The sequence below is a fragment of the Drosophila subobscura genome, chromosome U, assembly GCF_008121235.1.
Source record: "Drosophila subobscura isolate 14011-0131.10 chromosome U, UCBerk_Dsub_1.0, whole genome shotgun sequence".
NCBI lineage: Eukaryota > Metazoa > Arthropoda > Insecta > Diptera > Drosophilidae > Drosophila > Drosophila subobscura.
The window spans coordinates 21482809-21497041 of record NC_048534.1 but is presented as its reverse complement, the minus strand read 5'-3'; the positions used below and the strand labels follow the sequence as shown (position 1 = coordinate 21497041).

General features: G+C 40.3%; 1 protein-coding gene across 1 annotated transcript; it reads right to left on the bottom strand.

Moving 5' to 3' along the window:
• Nucleotides 1–11230: 11230 nt before the first annotated feature.
• Nucleotides 11231–12368, bottom strand: LOC117901909 (juvenile hormone acid O-methyltransferase). Its single transcript, XM_034812875.1, has 2 exons — nucleotides 11716–12368; nucleotides 11231–11653 (listed from the first exon to the last, which is right to left on the bottom strand). The coding sequence occupies exons 1-2, from the start codon at nucleotides 12365–12367 to the stop codon at nucleotides 11406–11408; spliced, it is 900 nt and encodes a 299-aa protein (XP_034668766.1). The 5' UTR covers nucleotide 12368; the 3' UTR covers nucleotides 11231–11405.
• Between the last annotated feature and the right edge of the window lie 1865 nt (nucleotides 12369–14233).

The following is a 14233-nucleotide window of genomic DNA, read 5'->3' as shown; positions in this document are numbered from 1 at the left end:
ATTTAAATGAACAGCCCCCGATCCCATCCAGGACTCTGCCTCTGATTCAGTTGCAGACTCCAGGCTCCTCGCAGACTTCATTAAGTTGAACCAAAAACAAAAACACCAGAAACGTGTTAAAATATTAATTTATATTTAAATCGAAAATGATGCGTGCACACACATCAGTGGGATTTGCATATTTCAGTTGAAACGAGTTTTTGGTAAAAGGCTCAAGACAAACTACTTCAAATTAAGATTTTGAAAATGATTAGAGAGAGAATATACACATATGTTGATGTGTTACTAAAATAGCATATTGACTATAAACAAATATAAATAATAGCAAAAGGAGCTCCCATATCTAATTTTGTTTATTTATCAATCTCTTGGTATTACCTCACACAATTTTCCATTTGTCTACAAGAAAAGATCTTAGACCTAGACCTTATTCATTTATAATTCAAATTGTTTCCTTTACAATTTTTGAATTAAATTCATTTTAATCTCCTAACCCGTCGACTCCTGGGTAAAATCTCCTTAGGTGAGTTCTCCGTTTATAAAGAAAAGTTTTGGCCCTCTCCTGCAATTAATAACTCTCAAGACCGTTACCTACATTTTTTTCCCAAATACCCAAAACAACTGAACCCTCAACAGCATGACCCTAAGTAAACATTAAAAACAAGGAGGCCAAGATCCAAACCAAAAATATATTCAAATCGACTAGGAATACGAGTAAAACACACCTGCGGGGCCTATGGGACACGCTTTTCCTGCCCCGCAATCCGTGGAAATCAAGAAAAACACGCAAAACAATTATTCTTAAGATATCTCAGCGGCAACATTAAAAGCCAATTCCACTTGATGACAATAGAAACAAAGCGCAACACACCTGCCCCAAGGGCTGTGCTGTGAGAGGCGTGGCTGGGTCCATAAAAAATGCAAAAGAATCATCCACGAAAACAACAATCCGCCAAAAGTCTGGCGCTCTTTCTTGCCTTTTCAGTTGGTCCCTTTTTAGGCATCGACATGAAAAATAATGTCACCCTCAGTTGCCATCGCAGTCGACAATGTCGCGGTTGTCTGTTTTTTCTATGTCGAATCTTCCTTTTTGCTTTTCTAACGTCTTGTTCTTGGGGTTTTCCTAACGAATTTTTGTGTCAACGCCGCATGTCGGCCCCCAGGCATAGAGTTCAACAGGATTGTGGGGTTTGTTGGGTCTGTCATTGGGTTTGTTTTACATAAAGTTGGTCAGGGAGATGCACTGGGAAGGCACTGAATTTCCTCGATATAATTAATCGAGGCAAGATAATTAATAATTTTAGAATTCCAAACCTCAGATCTTTGCATTATTCAATATTCAATCTATAAGTTATCCTAGTACTCCCTCCCAAGGGCATCCATTCTTCGACTAGATGGCAATGTGTACAAAACTCCTCCCCCAACATTGTTGTTGTTGGCTTTTAAGTTGACATTCCCGCCCATTGCCGTGCAACCGCCCACAAAAGACACTCTCAGACAAGGCGCGCACCGCACGGCCTCTAATGGGCCAACTTGTAAGCCTCCAATGCTGCCCCGAGGGCAGTGCTCTACCCATCACTCCCGCGTGCCTCACAAAAACTGCTCCATATAATTGTCACCATGGGTGTCGCTGGTTCGTTTTGGGCCAGCTGCAGGCACTGTTGTCCTTCCCGTTCTCGTCCTCATCGCAGGCTAAAATGTTAAAACGTTTAAGAGCAAATTGTGGCAATTAAAAAAACGCCGATGCCGCCTCTCGGAGTTCTGCAATTGCTTTTCCGGACAGATGCCAGCAGGCTGATAAGCACTTGACATGGCCAAAAAATAAAAAGATGAAACAACGAGATCGGAGAATCGGTAGAGGATGATATGATGGCAAGTATATGGCAAACAAACGATGTCAAAAGCAATTTATATGCAAATGGGGCACACAGTCGATGCCAACTGAGGCGTTGATGGCCACAGCGGATGAGTCGTCGAGTCAATTGATGAATTTTCATTGCATTTATTTGGGCATGAAATATCAAATATGTTTCATGGGCATCCCTTCACCCTCTCTCTACCAACTTAACCCTTCGTTGACCAAGGACCGCAAATTGGGCAGCACTTTTGAATAATGCATAAAATGTGTAAAATGTGAAAATGAGTTGCGGTTGAAAGGCAAATGAAACTTTACAACAGCATTTGAATATCAAAGCCATGTAATTTCCCAGCGTTTTTTCTTCACTCTTGGAACAAACTTTCCGCCCCTTCCAATGTTTGAAATTCATTTAAATTATAATCGAAAATTTGTTATATGTATTTTGATGCAGAAATTATATAAGGTGGGAAATTAAAAACGATAAGATATCTGATGAAAGTGTTTTGTAAAAACCTTTGATATATTTTAAAATGAAATTGGAATTTTTCTAATTTAGTCTTGTTGTAAGCCATCTCCTAATATTTGGTATATTTTGGACTCTTATTCCGGATTTTCTTTGAGAATAAAGAAACAGTGCTCGTGGAACAAATATAAATTTTAAAATTCTGAAAAAATCCTTGAACAAAAGGAACTGTTTGGATTCCTCAAGGAAGGACAGAGATGGAAACTTTATTTAGATGCTTGAAAACAGAAGCTTCAGGTCATGTTATGTGTAAAAAAAGATAAAAAACAGTCTCTAAAGTTGCATATCGAGTTCCAAGACCCCAAAAGCAACCTTCAATTTGTTTATTAAGAACCATTCCAAAATTTTCCATAAATCAATCATATTCAATTCACTACAAGAACCTCATATATCCATACATCCGATCATCCCCAATCAGCAATGCGACGTATGCTAATAACCAAACTAAAACATGCGATGAGCATCATCCTATCTCTTCTCGACATTGTTCCACCTCATGGCCATGAAATTGCTTTCCGCTTTCCAACCCAAAGCCCAAGCGCAAACCCAAGACCAGGACACAGAGCTCAACTCTCACCAAAAGCGATTCCTAGAGCCGCATATTATCCAGAATTGTTATCAACGGCAAGCGACCCATATAACTGCAGGCCCTAAGGGGCGCCCGTGCCCGGCCAGGAACTGAAGGAAAGGAGGCAAATGCCACAGGCAACGGAAACACACATACACACTCTCACAAAATGAACTCAAACGAAAAAAGAAGAAAAACAAATTTTAAAAAAAGTAAAAGAAAAGTTAGAAATGGATGCGGAATGGGGTAGCTAGAGGGTACATCCCGGGGTTCGGGGTGCGTTTTTCAGGGCCGGCGCCTGCAGATAGGCACAATAATTGTATCAAAAGCATATTTTCCATTCTGGTAGAACGAATTTTATGCTTTTTCAATAAACATTAACCGATTTTGGTATTTTTTCATACACGAAAACGAGAAAACCGAGAAATAAATGGCAATGAAAATGTTAAACGGCAAGCAGCCAAAAAGTATGCAATCATTCATGCGTTCATTATTTCATAGACTCTGAACTCCGAAGGGCATGCACATACACACCCATCCCCATCTATCCACACACACCCACAATCGCATTCTGTTGTTCAGTGTTTTGTGTTCTCTTTTTTTGTTGTATATTGTTTGAACACACAAATATGCAAACAGAAAAGCCCCATCCAAGAGTATGGCTCGGAGTTAGCCTGGGAGTATGGCAATCAATGAGTTGGAAATATTTTCGTTTAACATTTTGCTATTGGCTTTATTTGTTAGATCTGACTCCACCAGCTCACATTTTTCACAATAGCCTACATATACTTATCTCTTTTGAGCCGTGCTTTACTTTGGAATTTTTCTGGAAATGATATACAACTTTTATATGAATATTTTTGAAGTTTTTTTTTAATTTATGAGACAAAACCGAATCTATGAATTATGTTTGAAAACCATATTAAGGTCTTTAGGTCGCTTTAATATTAAAAGTTTTCTGTTACTTATATCTTTAACAGTTGCATTCTCCACATTTTCATTAATTGCTACAAGATCATCATCCTTTTTCTTCTGCTCCTAAAAATAAGTCCCAACTTTAAGAAGCCAGAACACCATGAAGGTCACAGCGACTGGGCGCGACAACATTAGCATTAACATGATGTTGTGGGTCACTTGTTAAACTCAATTAGATTCATTAGGCGAAAATTGCGCAAGTGTCCAATCTAACTTTGACCATTCCAAGGACTTGCCGAAGGAAAGGAACCCACCCAGTAAGCGACAGATTCAGAGCCAGACACGGAACTAGAGACCAAGGATAGGTCAGCGGAAATAACAAATGTTTGGGCACATTAAATAAATGATTATTACAAAAGGGGATGGACTTTGGGATGGACTTGTACTCACACGACTTCTCGGCACTGAAACTGATGGGAAATAAAAGCGCAACAAAAATGTATTTTATTTGCACAGGATATACGTACCCAGGAGTATAGGAGTGTCCTCTGGCTGGTATCTATCGCCGAACAGTGAGAGCAGGAAATAAAAATTATCAACGTGCGAAAATAAAACCCAAATGCGATATGTGTGACGGGGGAAAAGTTATGATTGCCTTTGGTACCCATAAAAACTGATTATGTCACTTGATTAGATGATTTTCTCGCGTTCCTTTCGTATGGTGTTTTTATGCCAAGCATATATGTATGTATCTCTGTATCTCTTTGGGTTTATTGTTGCACAAACACATCACTCAAATCATTGAATTTATGATCTGTCACAATGTCATAAATGTATCGAATTCTTGTCCGTTTCGTTTCTGTTTCAATTTCCACCCTTGCTGTCTGTTTGGTCCATAATTAAAATAATAATTTTCACGAAAAACTTAAGACCTTGTAATTATAATTGTCAGTTTTACCAACCCCCAGCAAGATGCTATTCGGTCCGTGCGGGGTTGTTGCTCATTAAACATAATTTTTGTGTAAACAAAGGCGAGTGTAACTTGAGAACAAAATCGATGTTGGGTTTCGCTTTGCCCTACTGCTGGAGAAGGGAAGGAGTTGGGCGTTTGCGATTACGTCTTCAAAAAAGGCTCAAAATATGCCCAGCTCCCATTACCCTTTCTTAAGCCACCCAAAAAGTTCACACAAAAGTATGCAAAAGATATTTTTTAATTACACTTCAGAAACAGTAACTGGGAATGTTCCAGTGCCTTTTGCAGAAATGGTTATTCAAATACATTTCGAGAACTGTAAGGAAGTCCTTATCGGGCAAAACGCGTATGTCATCACATGCATAGTTATACGTATAATTAGAACAGAAAAAAGAAGTTCCATTCATTGAGAGCCTCATCAGGGGTCTTATTCTTCTTTGATCAGCCCACTACATATGTGGACCCCGACGGGTTAACTTAATTGACATGTAGAGGTCAACAACTGAATGCCTCGGAACAAGCAACTCATTTGCATGTCAGCCAAAGACAAAGGACCCACAATTAGTGGATAACAGAACGGAGGAGAATCTACGACTATCCATAAAAAACAATTGCCAATTGCAATTAAGTATATACAAAATGTGAGCTAAACTGGTTAATTATACTCGTAGTTAACCCTGAGCGGCAGCATGATGTGGCAAGAAAAAGAAGAAAAAAACTGTAAACCGCAAACAACTTGTGTCGTCATCATGTCAGCGGCAGTTGGTTAATGGCCCGCACTCTTATCCAGAACGTCCATCCAGGATCCAACAGTCCCGGTTCAGTTGACCGCAAGCGTATAAAAGTTCGTATGACACAAACCAATTGAGAAACCAATTTGATTTGAGGCCTCGGGACATTGAAATTGGAAAAGCGAAGCGTATTGAATTCGATTGAAATGAAATTGAAATTTGATTGGTAGGACAACCTTTTTTGTGTGCCGTCTGCTTTCGAGGACTGCAATTAAATAAGCATAAAATGTCAGCGACTTGGACGAAATAATTTCAATAACCAAAATTGGTTAGTAACCCCATGGTAACAGGAGCTACAGGAGATGGGTGGATGGGATGAAATGCTTGTGGTCGTTTTAAACAAACCGCAGGTGTTGCATACATTTGCCAGCTTTGCATTAATTATGATGTGTGTCTCGGTGTGGGCGAAAGGCGCTGGGAGCTGGGAGACAGGAAACAGGAGCAAGAGCTGCAGCAGCAGGAGACAGGAGAGTGTATCTGGAGCAGGGCCAGGGGACTGAAGCTGCAGCAGAAGCTGTGGCAGGAGCAAAACTATTTGCAGCACTTGCGACCAAAAGCCGGGGAAAGCTCGTACGTAAAATTGTAGCATACTTATGGGCTAAAGTAATTTTATTGCCATGCCCAGGAAGCTCCATAGACGACGCAGACCTGGGACCAGGAGAGACAAAGAGAGAGAGAGAGTACTGCTAGAGCTCCATGGCACATCGTGTGACCCGTAAACTTTACAGTTTCTTTGTTTGGACTTGGCCCAACGTGCAACGTGCCGGGTTTGCCCAAGTTTGTTGCCGCTCTTATTATTTTAGTTGGGTAGTTTTCGCTAGTTTCTCTGGTCGCTCTTATTACTCAGTACGCGAAGAGTTCAGGAGCATATTGCATGCGGCTAGATGGATTTCACAGGCAGACACGATAAATTGTGAATGTTCTGGCTTAAATGCATTGACGTCAAATACAATAAGATCTAGATTGTGAACTTCGGTAGGTCCATATTTAGTTTGACAACAATAGAATCCACTAATTTAAAAGCATTGATATCGGGAGATTTAACATTTATTTGGGGTACATATATTCTTCCCCCTCTTTTCCTTTTCATATCTAATGTATCTGTTAACAGGTATCCCACAGTCTGAACATCGACCTCATCGGCCTTTTCTGATTTCTCTTTTACCCGTCAGCGAGTTGAGTTCGTCTGAAAGACTGTAAAATGTTGGAGTTTCTGTATCCTGGGTATGCGTCTGCACATATAATGTTATTGCGAAAAACTATTAAATTTCTCAGGAGATGAAAATATGATCAGAAATTTAAATCGATTTATTAAAAGCCATCGCAGTTGTTTTGAGAGAGATTGGGCAACCGAGGGCCTCCAACTCTAGCTGGAACATGTGTTGCCATACAAAACTTTTGTGCAGGAACAGCGAAAAGGTTTCCAATGAGAGTTGTGAGCAGTTTTGAGGGATTCGACAAGGCACAGTGGGTCCCGTTTTTTAGAAAATGTTGAAGGGAATATACATTTACGTGAAGTGAATATTAAGAATAGTAAGAACCTTGTTAATGCTTCACTTTCTTTCACAAGTCCTTGTACCATTTTGTACATTTCTTTCCACTGTACCCCTAAGCATTTGCATTGACAGTCATCTTTTGGACCAAACTCGGGGAAAACAAAATTTACTATGTACACTTAATGTCTAGACAAAGCCTCCAATTACCTTATCCGATTACACGAAGATTTGCCCCCACGAAGTGTTGGCCGTTGACTACCCAGAACCCCCCATCATACGGAAACCCCCAATCCCATCGCATAGCAGGAAGGCAAACCCATTGCTTATGAAAACCCTTGACCCGGCATGCCCGAAAACTCTTCTTCCGAGAGAAATCTTCATATTACTGTTGTCCCTTTTTTATTCGGAGCAGAAAATGTTGAAATAATGTTTGGGCCAAAGAAATATTCTCACACCTTCGACGAGTACTGGGAAAGGAGTAAAAGGCACTTAAGTGCCTCTGCCCTTGGTCCAGGACTCGGGTTTTTAATTGAAGTGCAGTCGACAGTCCTTCTGTGTATCCTTCTGGGTGTGTGTGTGTCTCGTTTTTCAAGCAGGTGTAAAGTTAAATCATAAAATGAAATTAAAATAAACCAAAGCTGAAACGTAATGAAGTACGGCAACACCCCACAAAATTCTACAGAGAAAAAAAGAGAAAAAGGATTAAACCCTGGCTAACTCGTCATCCCAAAGGGTTTCCGGTTTCTTCCCCTGATGCCCATAATTAGCTGCAAGTTGGCTAAACAAATTTTTGGAGAAATTGTTCTACAATTTTTTGTTGTTACCTTTTTTGGTGCCACATTTTTTTGATATTTTTTTGAGAACGCAACATTTTGTTATTGAAAAATTCATAAGCAATGGCCTGCGGTCCACACAAGGGGCAGGCTGTGGCAGTGCACCGCAGGGGCGTGCCACTTGTCATATATCCCTTTCGGCAAAAAAAATAGATGAGAAAATGTATCACTGGACAGCATTGGCGTTTCTGATAAGGTGATTTCATGTATCTGTTAAGCTTAGGACTCAGTGTTAAGGAATCGTAATTACAAATACAGTATACGGACCCCTTGAGCCCTTTTTAAAGCTACGCCCCTGTCCAGAAGTCGCGAAGGCTTTCTTGTCATATTACAATATAATTTATTAAAATTCTTATTTACAAAGCAAAGGACAGAAGTAGTGAAGAGAGGTGGAGAGAATGTAGTGAAGAGAGTGAGAAAGAAGGAAAAGGAGAAGAAAAAAAAGAGATAGAGAAACAGGTTCCATTCCTGCTTTCCTCTTGTAATATAAAAACAAAAGCGACTCGTTAGTGTGAATTTTTAATAAAAAAAAAAGCCGCACATGATACTCGTTGGATGTTAAAAAGTAAATTACAATATTCCTTTTATAATTTACTATAATGATGCACACTTTTCGCTCTTTTTGTGGGGCAAGAAATGTAATTGCATTGGGTGGACCCTTTAAATAGATAGCGGGAACCCGGGACAAGCCTATTTTTTTGAGCTTCCTTTCACATTTGCATATGGAAAACGCAATCAAAACGCCAGAGAGTCAACAAAAGCGCTAAGTAAACTCAAACAAAATGGTCAGGAGCCGCCGGGTGGGGGTGTAGGAAAACCCACCTGAATATCCCAACATTTCATTTGGATGGCGACGCATTTGTTTGAACTTTGACCAAATGCACACGCCCCCTGAGCAACACACACACGTACAGTCGCGCACATACTCGTATGTATGCACATATGTATGTATGTATACACATCCGCCGTCATTTAGTTCCGTTATTCCGTGTTTGCCTTTGTGGTTACGCCTCCGGAATCGTTGACCAAAGGCGTCGGGGCGGGTCAGCGACAACAACCGCCGGGTCAGCAAATTACAAATGTTGCCCAAATCTTTGTATGAAATTGGGGAAACGACTGCGTCTGAGAATTGCTTCGTAAAATTTGGTTATACATTTTTATAAAGACTTGAGTGAGTACAAATGAAAGAATTAGTTCAAACTTAAGTAAATTTGATTTTAAAGTTCCGTCGATGCTTTATTTAAATCATATTCTCACCATTCAATGAACGATTAATCACAAAGAAAAAAAACAAACAAATTCCTCAATCCAACTAATTCCGAATTAACAATTTATTTTCCAATTGTTTTTTCCAATCCACAGCACAACAATCTCCCCCACTCCAACACAACCCTGTAGAATCTTTCAAGTTCCAAGAAAATTAGCTAAGCAAATGATGCAGAGAAGGAAAACCAAACGCCAAGCGCAGGCAATTAAAGGACCACCTCCCACTCCCCACAGCTGGGGGCTGAGAGGAAGAGGCAACCAAGCAAACGGAAAATTCATTACAAACAAATTAACAAATAAATCAAATTTCAATACGAAAATTTGTTTGCGAAAACAATTTTGAGACGGGTTTTTGGTAGCTTCTGATGGGGTCTGTCTTCGCGTACTGGTTGAGGGGACCAGGAGATGGTGGTATATATCCGTACAAATCGCATGCCACGCCCCAACGCGGACCGAGGGCAAAGGAGGTAGGTCTTTCCATCACCAAGCCACTGGTTGACTGACAGGCGGCAAATCGTCTGAAGCGCACTTGAGAAATCATTTATCTAAATTAATTCCTGTCGTTTACATTTGCCAGAAACAAAGCGACGGGAGAGACGGGATATAGAGTAGAAGAACTTCTGGGGGGTAGGAAAACAAAAATCAAAGATTAAGACAAACATTTACTACTTTTTAACCCACCACCAGGCTGGGGATTCCCAAGGATAAACTGACAATTGCCTGGAAGCTAGACACAGTCACGCCTTACCCATCGTTCCATTCTCATCTATGTCTATGCCACTCACAAACCTTCTTCTATGCCCCTGATAAATGACACGGCTGCGCATTTGTTGGATCAACATTCTGTCGACATCGCGTTTATAACTCATTTCAAAATTCCTGGGCCAAGTCTAACCGACATCGACATACGTAGCACACAAAATCAGTAGCCAAAAAAAAGATGTGAAATAACCTTAAAGTGGAAATTGCGACTAGGGGATACCCGCTAAATAATAAGATAATATTTTAATATTTCGTTTGATAATAGAGATTTGAGAGGTGATGCCAAAGGATAGACATAACACCATAAGAGATCTATGCAGATCGGTGTGAAAATCAAAACTCTCTTGTTTTCTGGGTGTCCAAAGACCATTGATTTACTTCAAGAATATATACATACCTCTTGGACTCAATATGTATATACCCTTGCAATCTTATTTTAAAAGGTATAAACAGAATTACAATTAAAATTGTTCTTAGACTATAATCGCAACATTTTCAACCCTTTTCGACACACCCCGCTTCACCCCCTCAGCCATGCACCATGGGTGGTCTGGCGTCTGAGTAAAAGTTGTGTTCATGAAAACGCGAGGCAAACGCAAGCGGCTAAAACGCACGCGGTTTCTGACGCTAAGCTTTGCCTGACAAAAGCGCAAAATTAGAGAGAGGGAAATGGAGATGTAGAGAGTTACAGCCGTTACAGTTATAGACAGTTGGAACGTGAGAGTGTGTAACTTGTTTTTGCAATAATTGGTTCTGTCAGAAGCAGCAATTATTAAATCCAACAACAAATGCCCGCCTAAGCCGCGCTCTCTAATATAAATTATATATCAAATAGAAATCATGATTATATATCCATTTCATTTGTGTGTCGACAATTGCATAAGAATGTGACCAGATCACGCAAAGGTTTCAAGTTATATTTAAATAAAAGATAAAGAATAATGCAATGGTTTGTTGAAGTTATAAATAAAAGCAATTAGGCCTCGCGCTATCGGCTATATGTACAGTGCACTGCAGTGGGCGCAAATACTAAGAGGAGAAAGTTGCTTCCAGATTCTGAAAATACACTGTATGTACTCTGAATGAACCTGATTAAAGCACATCCACATGACAATCAAATCTTGAAATTTATTAAATTTACCTATACAAATGTTTTGGAAATCTATTTTCAATAACAATATTTTTGTATCCTTGCAAGTCTTTGACCTATAAAGAGTAAGTACACCAAAAACAAATCGAATCTTGGTTTTTAGGAATTTTATTACAACAAAATCTTAATTATATTAGGTACATATTATTATTTGGCATTAATAGATTCTGTTTTAGTGGCAACATAACGTTACTTCACACTTAAACTAGCACTTCGACACTACAATCGAGCTGAGGTACAAGATATTTTACTTAAAAGCACACACACTCTCTAATTCAGACCCTTGAGGAGCTTCTGATGTGGAGTCTCAATCATAACATTGTTCACAATATCTGGTGACTTGCGAGCGTAGGCAACAACAAGCTTATATGGGGATATAAACTTCTGATCCTGGTCCTTATGCTGATCGCCCTGCTGGAGATTCATGGAAATTACAATCTGTATAAAATCATCCAGGAAATCTTCATGCAGAGCCGCTGGCATACGTTCCAGGAAAGGACAAATTGCTTTGACATTATCTAAAAATATGAATTCATTCAGTTAAAGACTCCTTAAGAAGCTGCACCTTGTTAACACTCACCTTTCAGGGTCCTGACACCCTCGTAGACAAAAACCTCGCTACGAATCTCCACATTATGCTGTATGAAACCCACTTCGTTGAGCAGCTGACTGAACTCCTCACCAGGATTGGAACTGTAGTGCAGTGGGGAGATGAATTGCTCGACATCCTGCATGTAGCCCGACCACTTCTCATTCAACTGAAGGATTTTGTACACCTCATACACGGGATTGGAGGCGAGGAACACAAGCAGGCAATCACCACCTTCCGGTCTCAAGAGATCGTAGATGTTGCCTAAGGCTCCACGCAGGTTCTGCACCCAGTGGAGGCAGTAGAACGAGGTGACATGATCGAATCTTCCACTCAACTCCTGCGGCAGTCGTTTGCAGCCAATGTCCAGCACTCGGAACTGTGTTCGCTCCTCCGTCTGGTAATGCTTACTGGCGAAGCCCACCATTTGGCTGGAGATATCAGTGCCCACCAACTGGGCACCTTGCGGCATCAGTGGCTTCACAAAGTCCATCAGCACATTACCCGATCCAGAGCCCACATCCAGGAGCGCATCCTCTCCATCCGATCGCCATTGAAGCGTCGAGGCGAACTCCTCAAGGATCAGCTTCGCATCGTGACGCTGCACCTGGTTGGCGTTCTGGTAGAGTGAGGCCTGATTCATCTCTGCGACTGATGAGCCACTGCAACTAAGTCATAGCTTTATATACGTTCTGGTGACGTCAAAAACTCTCTCACGCGTTCTCATTTTTTTCCGCTCTTCCGCCGTCATAGCTTATGACGTAGAAGTTTTTTCGCTTCGTGCATTTATTTTTAAAGCTTTGTAATTCCATTGGTTCCGGAGAGAAGGAGTACGATTTGAAAAGTCAGAGAGTGTGAGAGATCTAAATCACTCACTCCGTGTACTCAACTACACTAGCCAGCAGAGTTTTTAAGCATTGCAAATCATCGAAATTAATAAATATTATCAAAAACATTTGTATTACTTTAAAGTTTATTTTAAATCCTTTACCAAAAATGTATTAAGTAAATTCGTTTCATTAATTCCATAATTTGTTAAGAACTTGCATCCCCATATCGAGATTGCACTTAAAATCATTCTTCCCCTTTGCTCTCTCTGTTCATGATCGAAACAAAAAATAACAAAACCCGAAAAGGCCTCGAGTGCGCTTTGTCTCCATACATCCGAGGTAGGAAACTCAAGTTCGAGGTCAATATCGCTTAGCTAATGCTTCCTTCATAGAATTACGCCTCGAATACGTAACGCAGTCATAGAAATCCATAGAAATGTAAATCTCCAGTGAACTTGGGCAGGCCTCTGGAAGTGAATTCCTCACAATATTATCATAATTTTCATAAGCAGTGTAAAACCAGCCTCCATTCAGCCTCCAGCCCCAACAACCGCACCGATCCAACAGCACACAACAAAAAGAGTTTCCCCCCCAAAAAAAAAAGAACAGAAATCATAATTTTTGGATGAGCCCCAAAGTGCAGAAGGGACATATTTTTGGAGTACAATGATCCTACTCAAGAACTGAAGTTAGTTCAATGACCTACCCCAAGAATGATTAAAAATAAGGCACTCTATTTCGGTCGATACTAATCGAAGATGATTTATGGAACTACGAATAGATGTGGGACTTCATCACCAGAAAAGGTATGGGTATGGCACTCCTCCCATTCGAATTGTGTTGCTTCTCAGTCGAATCAGAGCATGCACCCTTTTGCTGGCACTCTCAGTGAATATAAATTCATTAAAAACATTCCATTTAGCTGCAAATTACATTTGTGTAATTGCTCCAAGGCCCAAAAGAAGGAGAGCAAGAGCTTATGATATTTCAAATATTTCACATATGAGCATAACGAACGTTTGATGTCCCCAGATACGTGCACATCTCACATCCCATCACAGCACATGACATCCCATCACATCCATATAAATTCATTTGCCAAAAGTGACATCAAAAGCTGAACGACTGCCTCGGAGTAGAGCTCTCGCCTGGTTTCTGTTTCTGGTTTAATGTGTGTGGGCGTTACGGCTGGTTAATTGCATTTGTCGCAGACTCTTTTTGGCCATGGAGCTCACGGACCAAAAAGGGTTTAGAGCCTGCAATTACCGAAAGCTGTCGATTGGCTCGAGCTGTCACAGAAACACAGAAATCAATTAAAGCGAACGAACCCAACCGAAACGAAACGAAGTCCATGTCTGAGAGCTGAGGAATTAGATTTGGATAAGTGTTGGGTTTAGGTTTGAGGAAAAAATGATTTTTTTTTTGTTTTGTATGGGGCATAAATCAATTATGGATATAGACTTTTGGCATGTATGAGTGTGTGCAGCCGCCAGGGAACTTGAAAATAACTTTGATATTTTACATCTGCCTTTGTAACTCTTAAAAATATTACACAGTTTACTAAGACTTCAAAACATTTTGGTCATCTTTCGATGTTCTTATTCATTTCGACTTTCCTTTCAGTGAGTACTCTAATACCCTCCAACTCCCTAGCCAATTAAGGAACCCTCCTCCCCGTC

What these genes read in the sequence shown, in the direction of transcription:
- LOC117901909 (XM_034812875.1), bottom strand. Translation starts at nt 12,367, where the DNA reads ATGAATCAGGCCTCACTCTACCAGAACGCCAACCAGGTGCAGCGTCAC. An exon ending in GGGTGTCAGGACCCTGAAAG is followed by an intron (nt 11,654 to 11,715) that starts GTGAGTGTTAAC and finishes TCATATTTTTAG; the next exon opens with ATAATGTCAAAGCAATTTGT.